Source organism: Artemia franciscana, chromosome 4 (genome assembly GCF_032884065.1).
Source record: "Artemia franciscana chromosome 4, ASM3288406v1, whole genome shotgun sequence".
Lineage (NCBI taxonomy): Eukaryota > Metazoa > Arthropoda > Branchiopoda > Anostraca > Artemiidae > Artemia > Artemia franciscana.
The window spans coordinates 33,670,938-33,683,709 of record NC_088866.1 but is presented as its reverse complement, the minus strand read 5'-3'; the positions used below and the strand labels follow the sequence as shown (position 1 = coordinate 33,683,709).

Sequence of the window (12,772 nt, the reverse complement as noted above, 5' to 3'; positions counted from 1 at the left end):
GCTGGAAGATTTGCTTAGCAGCTTATCTTGTTTTTTTTTTTATTTGTCTGCTTTTTATTGTTTTAATTGATTTCCTCTTCATCTAAATAAATTCCCTCACAGGGAACATTACTGCAAAAGTAGATGATTACAGTCATAAGGCTAAAGAAATCTTCGTCTTATCAAAGAGAATTCCTGATTTTTCTAGGTTCGTTTGATATTTCTATAATTATTCAGAGTTTTCTGCTAAAATTGCCTTTGATTGCGTTTGACAAGGATAAGTGCTCTAAGACCCATTGTTGTGATAGTGGTTCATCTCATTTTGTACACTCTAAACTGTGCACCATGACTTTTTGTATCACTCCTTTTCACCAAATAATATGGGAGCTTTATCACAAGGAGTAAAAATTATTGTTTAGCTGAACAAATAGGGCAAGTCGGCCGGGCAACGGGTTGGGGAAAAACTGGTTACGCATTTTGGTCTTAGGTGCATCATATAGAGTCGAAGTTGTCGAAGAATTGTCTAACTGGAGCAGGTTTGGTATAGCATTTGGTCACAGAGCAGCTTCAAAGTTGTCGACAAATCTTTACGCTTACTAAAGTATGTGAGGGATGTTTTTTTCTGTTCTCGGAGGCTAATTCGACATAATGAATCTTGAACACTCCTGACACATTTTGTTGTCTATCGATTCTTAAGCCGATTGATCCAACTCATTGAGCATGATGGCAACGTATATTCCAAGTTTATATTTTTGTCGTATTATGCCTTTTAGAAGCTTGGTGGTAATAGCTGATGATCTAGAGCTCAATGCTCTCTTCGTTATTGCCAAGATTCTTGTTGGCTTTTGCTGCAGTCATTTATGTTGGCTTGTAAGCCTTTTATTTATGATAATTTCTGCGGCTGACTCTATTATTAGTTGCAACTCATATTTGTGGTATGTTTGATTTCTTCATTAACTTCATTAACAGTAATTTTTCTCGTTTTGAATTTATTTATATGTACTAATTTATGCTGGTTTTATTTTTTAATGTCACCCTAGATTTTCTGTAAAAATTACGTAGTTTTTAATATAATCCTATTCGAAAGCTTATCATTCAAACATTCTTCGACCTGCATTGATCAGTTTGAATGTGGCAATAAATGTATAGTTTAACCAGCAGGATATTCGTGTCTAGCTTGCGCTGACTTTCAGCTTTTCTTTGTGCTTTCTTCATGCGGAGCTCTTCTGACTGTGATTCTGCCCGTGGAAGGTCTTCAGGCTCCCAGTATTATTCTTTGGTTTAAGTACCAATTTTAGCTTCATTATGATTAGGATTACTTAGAACAGAGGCGAGTACCTGGGAACAGATTCTCCTTCTTAATACGAGGCTATTGCAGATACTTACTACCTTCCTGAGGATTTCCATCTACTTCCTATTGCTAACTATGATTAATAATAGCTATGCCATGTGTCTGAGAATTTAAAGTAGAGAAGAGTGCAAATGCATGATTTGAACCATAAATGGGTAAATATTATATATATTATGTGTTATAGCAATATAGGTAAATATTATAATAATATGATATATTTCTATTTTCAGAGAGAAGGGATATTTGGAGAAGGCAGCTGAAGCTGTTGGTGGCGAAGGCTTTGATGTTATTATTGAAAATGCTTCAGATATTAACTTGGGATCAGACTTAACAGTTATTGGTCCAAGAGCTCGGATTATCGTGAGTGGTTTAATCTTTGATTATAAATCTCGCTGCAATTTGAATAGCTGCAATTTATTTGCAATTCATAGTACGAATTCTAGAAATTTTCTTTGTGTAATCGTAAATATTTGATAAAAAAAATTTCTTGGGAGCCTTATATGGTTTCTGAACAAAATTTCTTTATATTTAATGAGATGATGGAAAAACAGGCAAAATATTCTGTAGTAATTGTGAAGAAAAAGCTTAGCTCATAAAACTTGTCATGACGTCTACAATCTGCAAAAACTGTTATTTAAATTCAGGAAGCTTCGTATTCCTCTAAGGGAAGGAAGCGCTGACAAAAAGAACAACATGGATTCTAAAAGTTAGATTCTCTACTAGATTAAAGCCATCGTGGCAACCATGAAAAAAAGTACTTGCTTTAACCATAATTCAAAGAGGTGTAAGTGAGCGATTTACAGTAGGTTTTGACTAAGCTTGCCTTTTTTGCTACTTTTGCATGAGTTATTTACATAATCCTCCAAAAATTACATGCCTCCAGAACGAGCAGTTAATGCCCACACAAGCTTTGGGAAAATGAAAAAAATTTATTTTCTGAATTAGTATTTTTTATGCCAATTTTGAGTAATCTTTTACTTGAAGTGTTGTACTTTGAAGGCCGGCCTATTTAAAAAGCAGTCTAAAGGCTTCTTTAGATAACAGAAGCTGTTAAACAAATGAATTAAAAGTTATGAAGCACAAAAATCGAGAAAATTTGGGGTTGAATTCTTAAAACATCCGAAGCTATCTAAAAAAAAAAATGCTTTACGAAGGTCGTGTCCGAAGGTTTGTATCTTCTTATTTATTTTTTCAGGCTTTTTATTTTAGATTTTACTACCAAAGCATCAGAAACCTCCACAGGAAATGGAGTTACACTTTCTTTACTAGTTTTATCTGGAGGTTCCATATCTAACCAGAATATAATTGGCTCATTATTTAGAATATATATTTGTCCTTACTTAATAACATTTTCTTCGATATAGACATACTCGAATATAACAGCTATCCTGAGTAAACAGTAGAACATCAACTCTAATTTCGATCCTGTATGTTTTAGTGTTTTGAATGCTTTACTGAAAACTCATGAGATAAACGAGACCAGCATTCCAACTTCGAAAGCGTGGAGAGCATTTTCACATGTGTCAGTAGGGTATGTCTTGGCACTAATTTATGATGAAAAAATAGCCTGATTAGTATACTATTCGTACAATTTTAGCAAAAATAAAGTTTACTGGAATTTTGAAAAATAAATGGATAAGTCAGTCCTTTTTTCTAGGTTTAAATTTCACATTAAGCCATGAAAGTAATTGGTTGTTCTGACAGATGTTATGTGTAATCCATAAGTTCGTGAATCGAATCGAAATTTTTGAGAGAGAAAAGAGGGTAAAGAACATGGTAGAATATATGTTATTGCACATACAAACTATTGGTTATTACAACCTAATTCATGCCTAGGGTAGCTTCTGGCTGTTTTAAGTTTAAACATTGCTCTTTCCTTCAGTCAAGAATATAAAATTTTTCACAACACCTCCTGATTTTAGAAACATGAGAGAATATAGTTAGGGGGAATATGTCCATCTTGTTTTGCTATTGACAAGCAAGCAGCACATCCAGTCGGGCTGAAGCCATAGGAAAAAAATGTCATCAGAAACGTTCTCAGTTTTTTTTAGGTTGGGGGAGATATTCTAAATACGAATTTTCATTGAAAATTTGAATAAGAAGCTCCCAAAAGTTGTGGAAACTCATGATTTTGGGAGGAGCTTAGAAGAAAGCTGGGGGGCAATGAGAACTACTCCCTTCTAGTGGCCGTTGTTCAACGTCACACGTCGTTGTTTCATGGTTGAATATTACTGATTGGCTAAAAGTTACCGATTGAACAATAACATGCGTAGATAATAAAAAATGACCTTTCAAAGTCAGTACAGATATAATAACATCAATGATTTTAAAGATTTTCCTCTCGTAAACATTTTTCAGTTTGAAAGTGAATATGGAATTTAATCTTGCTGATCGCTCTAGATGGCAGATCTTTCATTTGATTGCTGCGGCATAAATCTTCAAGCAGTGGCAATTAAAATAAAACTGGGATATTCCATATGGAATTCTGAAGCCCCCTAAAGCGATATCAAGTCCAATTGAAATCCCACTCTTGACTTAAGTGAACCCATCAACAATCTTACTGACTCTTCAAGCAATTTCATTTTATTAATTCCTTCAGCACCAAAACATGAGATTGTAAAGTAAATAGACGACAATACATAGAGAGAGAGAGGGGATGGGGGAAGGTGACACAGCAAGGCAAGCGGAAAAAAATGTACTCACTCCATTCATATTTATGTTGCTTCTACTCGGCATAGATGAAATTTAGATCTTAGAGACTTGACGTGCCTAACTATATTTATGTTTTGCAGGTTGTTGGAAATCGTGGCAACGTAGAAATAAGTCCTAGGTTCCTTATGACCGAAGAAGCATCAATTATTGGCTGTGCTCTCTTCCGTTCAACACCTGTAAGCAACCGATTTTATATTATAAAAATTTAATCAGTGATCAGCTATTTAAGTACAAAGTGTGAGCTAAAAAAAAAAAAATAATCTAACTAAAAAGAATATTCAAATAATATAAATGCTTAAATTTATTTTTCCTCCAAAAATTAATGAAGTGTTGGTCGGAAATAGATATGTTCTCGCAAACCAGGATAAATACGCGTAGCAGACGAGAGAGGATCAGCCCTTCTAGTGTGGATCTAACTATTTGTCACACGCCAAAAAACTAGCTTCACAACAAGAACTTTCGGGCCCTTAAATAAGCAGACCTCCAGACAGTTCATAGTCTGTTAATATCCATCCCCAAGTCTTAAAATAATAAAATAGTTTAAACGGAAGTCAGTGGGCAACCAAGTGCCACTTAGTGTCAAGCCACTTTGATTGCCTTTTGAATCTACAGTTTTTGGTACCTTGCCGATAACACGGACCAGATTTGAATATTTTGCTTTCGGCTGAATTGTAACTATTACACTGAGAACTGAAGGATGCATATCAGTAGTATAGCGAGGGAGAAAAGTGGTACATCTTGAAGAAGAGTACCAAGTGGTCTCCAGGTACGGCCGTATCCAGGATTATTATTCGAGGGGGAAGGAAGGGGTATTAACAAGAAAACTGAAACGCAATACAAATTTGTTCATATATGTTTTTGTTACTTTTGTATGAGTTAGGCAAAAGTTTCAGGATGGAGGGTGGTCAAACCGGGTACCCCTCCTCGATTTGACCCTGGCTCTAAGACATTTTTAAAAATTTGAATTTTAAAGTAACGGGTATACAAGATCATGAAAGTGTTCGTTTAAATTAAAACGTTTTCCTTTAAACACATATATATATATATATATATATATATATATATATATATATATATATATATATATATATATATATATATATATATATATATATATATAATCTTAAAAAACAGCGTACATGCCTAGTTGCGTAATCAAGCGCTGCCAATTAAACAGCAACATTAACTAACTTATCAAGCATAAAAAAAAGATGGGAACTATTCCTATACAGAGTTAATTTTCAGATAATTTTTCAACGACCTCCTATTTGATCCATATTTTCTTAAAATACCCTTCTATGCCTAGAAAATGCACTCCATCAGTTAATTATACAGTTAATGGCATAAAAATAAACTATTAATACTACTGACAACTCACCGCAGCCCCAAGCCGACTGAGGCCAACACAGCTACGCATGTTCCTACTCCATCCCAGTCTATTCCTATCCTTCCTCTTTACGCCCTCCCAGGAAGTTTCCATTTCCTTTAAATCTCCCATCCTAACCGCGGACGATCTGCTTTCCGTTTAGCCCTAGACGTTTGGCCGAAAAGGACAATCTTCGGCAATCTGTCATCCTTCAATCGCAGAATGTGCCCAAGCCATCTTAACCTTTCTTTCGTTATAGCCCCAGAAAGCGGGATTGAACCACATTTTTCGTACAGCCTACTGTTTGAAATACGCTCAGTAAGCTGGGTATCCAGAATAATCCATAGGCAATTTCTCTGGAAAACATCTAGTAAATTTTCATCTGCTTTTCGGAGTGCCCATGCTTCAGAGCCATATTTGACCACTGTCATCACTGTAGCTTCTAATATTCTAATCTGGTTTGTTGATTTATCTCCCTATTCTTCCAAACTTTTTTTAACAGTGAAAAAACACCGTGAGCTTTGGCTATTTTACTTTTACCATCTTCACTGCTCCCACTGTCTTTACTAATATTGCTACCAAGACAAGTGAAGCTGTACACCTGATCAGTTCCTTTTTGTACCCTTATAAAAGGAATAGAGACAATCCTCGCTCCACCACCCATATTTACCTGAATTGGCGCCCTTTGCTTATTTCCTCAATTTGTGAATGTTGGCAAGCGGTGATTTAACCGAAATATTTACTTTTTCTTATTAGAAATTTTTCCTATACATTTAGAAACCATTTAGAAATTTTAATTGGGCATTTAATTGTAAAATTGGGCAAAGAAGTAATAAAAAAAACTTATAAAGTGGAACAAATAGACTAACTTGTTCATGTGGAAAATACTATGTTTGAAGAAATCCAAAATATTTGAAACTAAACTCCGACAGTACGATATTCCAATAGTCTATGTTATTGCATAAGGTATGATTTTTTCTTTTAAATAATTAATTAGAAACCTTTTGAGCGTTTGTTCGATCTTCCACACCAAAGTACTGCGTTCGATGAAGCAAAATTAATTAGTAACTGTATTAGGCTTTTACAAAGTCTTTGTGACATTATAGAAATTAAATTAAGACAATTATGTATCACGGTGTTAGTAGAGATAGAGACGAATGTCAATTTAATTTATTCAAATTCAATTTATTATAGTTTAACAAACAAAAAAAAAAACACAAGCTAAAACTTTATGCAAAATCAGCGTCATATCAGTTTGATTTTAAAATGTAAGATAAAATAGACTTTTAAAAAATAAATCAGCTTATTTAGAAACGAAAAAGGCTCATTAAATTTATCAAGCACAATAGTTTCTTTATCTGTAGTTGGTTTTTAATTGAATCGACCTTGAACATACGTAAGATTTTTAAATAAAAATACTCTATTTATTTTACATAACGGGCTGGCATATGCCTTTTGCATTGTTGCGTGACTTGATTTTGTTTAAATATGTATTTCTTTTCGTCATTCTTTTGTTTTTAGTATAGTTTTTTTCTTTATTCTTTTTTCCATGTTTTGTTGAAGCTCTTTTTTTTCTCCTTATGTTTTTTGACGTTCATAATGGCTTCGAGGTGTGAAGCCAAAATACTTGAACTTTCAGTTTTATTTTTGTGTTGAAATGTTTTATTTTATTTTTAACTGTCTGAACAAATTGCAACCTTTTTTGGTAGATTTTTGTTTCAATTGAATATAGAAATGATAATAATGAAATGAATTCTATAATAATGAATATGAAATCTGATAATAATGAAATGTAATGAATAATGAAAGGATCGAAGAGGGGGTGCTTTTCTAACTAACCAAAGGAAAAACTTTACACTGGGTCTGCCCAAGTTTACAATATGCTAACGACTAAATGTCAAAGCTAAAAAAAAACAATCAATTTCGATTAATCTTTCTTTGCACATCGGCTATGTAATTCTAATTTGTGGAAATTTGTGCTTACAAATTTTGTCAGGATAATTTCTCTCGATTTGGTTAACTATGTTTTCTGAGACAGAACATAGAGAGGTTTTGGGTTTTATTGGCTGTTACTAACTTTTTACTAGAGCATAACTTTTGCTTTCGATAATTAGCTTCCTGGATGATTTATTCACTTGAATTTACCCTTCACATACTACAACTTAGGAAATCACTAGACTTAGAAAAAATAAATAGTTTAGAATTAATATCACAAGAAACACACAAGCCAAAAAAAAACACTACGCAAAAAAAAAAAAAATCACTAGAAATAGTAATAAATCACTAGGGTGGCAACCCTGCTTTTAAAAGCAAATGTCATTTACACTTTATTGGAAAAAACGCGTAGATTAAAATGATATATGTTTTGTGTGGTTCATTTGTCAAATCATTAACAAAAAAGTAGAAAAAAACAATACTATCGATACAATGTAGGGTAAAATGTTTCTTAGAGTAATAAAGTTCGTTGAGTAATTACGTTTGTTACGTTCGTTGATGTCAGAAAATTGATGTCTGAATGAAACTTACTGAATAAAGTGGTTTGATCCTCTAATAAACTTCTGAAACGCGTTTGTTTGCCTACATTATATAGCTTAAGATATTAATAAATGATACTGAAGACGTGATGTTAAGCAACGAGACAATTTTTTTAAGGAATTGATTCTCATAAAATATTCATTGCTCTTGTGTTTTATTCGTGAATATTTTATGTATTTATCACCCTAAGAGCCTGTCAGACCACTACCATACAAGGAAAAAAAAGGGAGCATATACTCTTTGAGATGACCAGAGGAAAAAGGTAGCCCACTCCCCAAAGATAAAGAACTCCGAGCTTCCTTACTCCTCCTCCCCCAAGAAAAAAACCTCTTGAAGGTTCCGACTTGATTGCGACCTTATTAAAACCGGGTGGAGCTACCAAACTAAAAAAAAAATGTTGTCTCTTTGTAATGAAACTTCCCTTGCAAGGCTGTCCTTCCCCAAAATAAAGAATTTCAAGTTCCTAGTAATTAATAAATTCTTCTATTTAGATGTAAAAAGTAGAACATCCAAAATTGGAGCATCGTGTTCCTTGGCAGCTCAAAAAGTTTGGGACAGTAGAAAAATAAGTCTAGAAGCTAGTATTAGAGATTTAGAAGCAACGGCAATGACATATGGCTCTTAAACAGACGTGTTTTAAAAGGTGAAGGAAAATATGGTCGATATTTTTGAAAGGAATCGCATAAGCATAGTTGTAGGTAATTTTTAACCGACTTTATATCGGACAACAACCTGTGGTTTGATCCCGTTTTTTAGGGCCGTAAAAAGGTTATTATACTTGGGTGACGGATGATAAATTACTAAGAGATTTCTTTTTGGTCATCCATCTACAGCCAAATAAAAAGCAGGTTTTCCTTAAATGGGTTAGGAAGAAGCCAAAGAAAAGACTTAAAGGAAATTCTATCTCCATTGTTGAGAGGGTAGAGTGAAGTTTTCAGTAGACTGGGACTCAAAAGGAGTGTCTTCTGCTTTGTTAGCTTCAAGCATCTTGGTGCTCCAATTACTTATTAGCACCAGTAGTAGTAGCAAGCGGCAAACATTAAAGAGAGCCTACGCGGCAAGAAAAATCCTTTGATATTCCAACACCTTCGACTGAAATTAAGAATGTTGCACTTCTTGTTTAAATAATTTAACACATATTGATCTATTGAAAACACACTTAAATACGCCAGGCTCACTCTAGGTATTCTACAGATACTCTACAGATAAAGTGGTCAGCTTAAAAGTGGCCAGCGTAACTCTACAGCTTAAAAGTGACCAGAAAGAATATCTACTTCTGAATAAACTTGAAAAAATACCATTTTACGCAGTCGTTGCAGCAAATTTTTGTAGCCACAAAATCGTTCCTATGTATCTTTGACCGGTTTTATGATTGTCATGATTCTGATTTCAAAGTACTCTTTGAATTCTCCCAAAAATAGACCTCTGTGACATATTCTTGAAAACAGATAGGGCTTAGTCTATGCATAAGACTCCCGAGGGAGAGTCTCTGCTGAAGCTAATCAAAGTGGTTTGATCCAAAGTGAAGGATTATTCCAAATGGTAGCTAAATATATCACATGAAGAGTTTTTTTCCATTTTAAAAAGTGAAACGTTAATTTGGTTATTTTGAATAAGAAGCAACCAGAAATGCGGAAAAAAAAAACCTTGGAGTTGGTGGGAGGGGAGAAGCGGGCTCCAAGGTTCCTCCCTGCGCACATCCTTTGCCTTAACTTTACTTTACATTATGCTTAAGTTTACCATAAATTTTAGATTACCTTAACATTACAGTTGAAATGTTTTTATTTCAGGCGGAATGGAAAGAAACGGCCGCTGCTGTGATATCAGGAGTGGAGACAGGCTACTTAGTACCAGTAATCGATAAAGATTACCAAATGGAGGCCGTGCAAGATGCTCATGCAAATGTTTTAAGCCATGAAGGTGGTGCGAGAGGAAAATTGGTTTTGGCTATTTCAGACGAATAAAAGAATAAATGATGCCTTTCAGCACTTTGAGCAATTATCAATGAAAATCTAAGTACTATGGTAACTTCTAAGCTGAATTTTTTTTTGCAAGAAAACAAACTCAAATCCACATTTATGCCATTTTTTTCAGGAGTGTCGCTTGGACCAATCTCGTAGAAAGCTGATTTAGTATGCTTCTTCTTGGAAAAGTTAGGTGTTTTTGGTGTTGCAGTGATATATACATGTAAGACGCTGCTTTAAAATTAATTTCAGGACAATCAAAAATTGAGGTAAAGCAGCAATTATAGACTTAGATCTAAGAAATAACAGCTGTCAGATAGTGAAAATACACTGAGCGATTATTAATTCAGTTCTAAGTTGCTTAAGCTTCAGTACATGTGCTTTGGTTTTCATTAAATAAATATTTTTATGACTGTATCTTGCTAAACAGCAAATTTTATAATATTTTTCTCGATTATGTTAATAAAGGAATGGTAATAATATCAAAGTTTTTGAAATCTTGGTTCATATAGGATATATTTTATTTTTTTCTTTTTCAATGACGATTGAGTTTGATCACTAATTGCTAGCATTAGATATTGTGTAAGTAGGAGCAGTAGTTAGATTAACGATGTTTCTTGACTACTGAGGTCCCTGCGTCTGTTAGATATTGTGTTTGAAATCGCTATAGTTTTTTTTTCACAGTTGCGCCAAAGAAGTAAGAGGTTTACAATAACTATAAGGATATTATGTTTAATTTAATAGCTGTATTTTTAAGGAACTTCGCTTTAGAATGTTTTAGCAGTTGTGATATTTATGATGGTATTCGAAGAGGTAGAGATCAAAGTATCAGAATCGTCCCCAAACTCAATATTTACTTGCTCTGCAACCAAGTTAATCACCTTAGGCCCCCATCTTGACACCTTCTACTTTCACCACAATCTCTGTAACCAGATAATATCTCACCATATAACTGATCTCAAAGCCCAAGTTACTTAGGGGACATAACATCAACTATTCAAAATGACGACCAAATTATTTAATAAAATACTCGGTATCCAGTCTATCTCCGTCATTTACTTAATTATAAGCCATTGCTAGATTTTAGACATTATTTAATGATTAGAAATTAATACTAATAAACACATATTTCTCCAGAATAATTCGACAGAACTTTTCTGATGTTTGTGAAAAAAAAATCTAGGGACTTTGACCGGTGACTGTAATTTGTAAATCCCTTGATAATGTTAGTTAACAAGACGTAATGTGAAGAAGTCATTAATTTCTTAATTTTTAATTAGTCTCCGTGACTGATTAATCAACACCTGAGACGGGCATTAGTATGCGCACTGGAAGTACTCCTTGGGTTATTTTTTTGTATTCCAAGCCAGTAGACACAGAAGATGCTCACGCCCGCTATTTTAATTTTGAGCTACAATATAGTATTTCTTTTATCTAAAGTATTGCGTGATTTAGCATGCGAGACCATTTATCTGCTATATGAGTTAGCGTGTCCTAGTTGGTTAGTGTATAACAGACTAAAGGGATGTCATTCGCTAGCTTGCTAATGAAGCCATCTTAGCTTTCAATATAATTTTGACAGTTCTTCGCAAAAGCACCAATCATTGAGCTAAAGACTTTCGATCCTGGGATATTCATGACTAGTCCCTCATATTTACCTTTGCGAAACAGCGATAATGCAACACATAAGATGTTAAAGGAGTATCTATGCCTATATTATCTTCCAAAATACAACTGAGAGAATTCCTTTTTCTAATTTTTAGATAGTTATCATATTCACTATTTTAATTTTTGATTTGCAATTGAGGACGTTTTAATATGCTCTTTACTTATGGTATTGCGTAATTTAGCGTACAAGGGTTACTTATCCACCATACACCTTCATCCGCTTACACCCTTAATACATTCATCCTCACACAGTCTCACCAGCCCCTCAAAACGAAAGTCTTCCCTACCAAGCACTTCACTTTTCCGATTATTCTAGGGTGACAACCACCCCACAGTCCTCAGGGCATGGGTTGCAAGTTATCCCCTGGGGGTATATAGGGTTTTTTATACAAAGTGTGGTCATATATACTTTGGAGAGTTTCATTGGATTGGTAATTAGAAGTGTTAGTGCTCAGTATCAATAAATAAATGAAGCCCAAAACAAACATAAATTACAATAAATAATAGATTCTAACTCAAAACGAGCTGAAATTAACATGATTAGGGCTCACAACCCCTATGCCCTTTCGAGGCCAGAACATAATTTGCACTTTGCTGTTTTTTTTTGTTTTTTAATATTTTCACTTTTATAACTTTAATAAATCGAAACTATTAAGATTTTAGGGAATAGATATGAGCATATGTATATTAAACTGACAATGCACATTCTTTTTTTTTTACTGCATATTGTAAAGCTTGTGTTACTATATTATTAAGCGTATATTACAATATATGTATTGTAATACATATTGTAATATTGTACTGCATATTGTAAAGCGTGGTATATCTCCGCACAATAAATATACAGGAGAAAACGTTTTTCCTAAGTGGGCAATGGTGAATACTTGATTAGCAAGGCAAACGGTATCTTAATCATTGAAAAAATTGTAGAAACACTATCCCAATACAATTAAGAGTTGATTAATCCTCAATTACGTATATATATATATATATATATATATATATATATATATATATATATATATATATATATATATATATATATATATATATATATATATGGATTTATCTGGACATTTGTCGCTCTGTTGGTCCAGTGAACTGTAAAGATACTACATAAGTATTTGTTTCGAAACTGGGAAATCGTCTCCCGAGTTCTGAAAGGCTCCATGACTTGCGTCTATTCGAAAGTACAGA

At 33.8% G+C, this 12,772-nt stretch overlaps 1 protein-coding gene across 7 annotated transcripts in view; it reads left to right on the top strand.

The window, feature by feature from the left end:
- Nucleotides 1-10,394, top strand: part of LOC136026332 (quinone oxidoreductase-like) — a 56,049-nt gene extending 45,655 nt beyond the window's left edge. For all 7 annotated transcript variants that reach the window (XM_065702759.1, XM_065702763.1, XM_065702764.1 and 4 more), the window contains exons 6-8: nucleotides 1,561-1,690; nucleotides 4,123-4,218; nucleotides 9,734-10,394. In XM_065702759.1, coding sequence (XP_065558831.1) covers nucleotides 1,561-1,690; nucleotides 4,123-4,218; nucleotides 9,734-9,907 — 400 coding nt within the window. In that variant the 3' untranslated portion in view covers nucleotides 9,908-10,394. The remainder of the gene's footprint in view (nucleotides 1-1,560; nucleotides 1,691-4,122; nucleotides 4,219-9,733) is intronic.
- The last annotated feature ends 2,378 nt before the right edge of the window (nucleotides 10,395-12,772 follow it).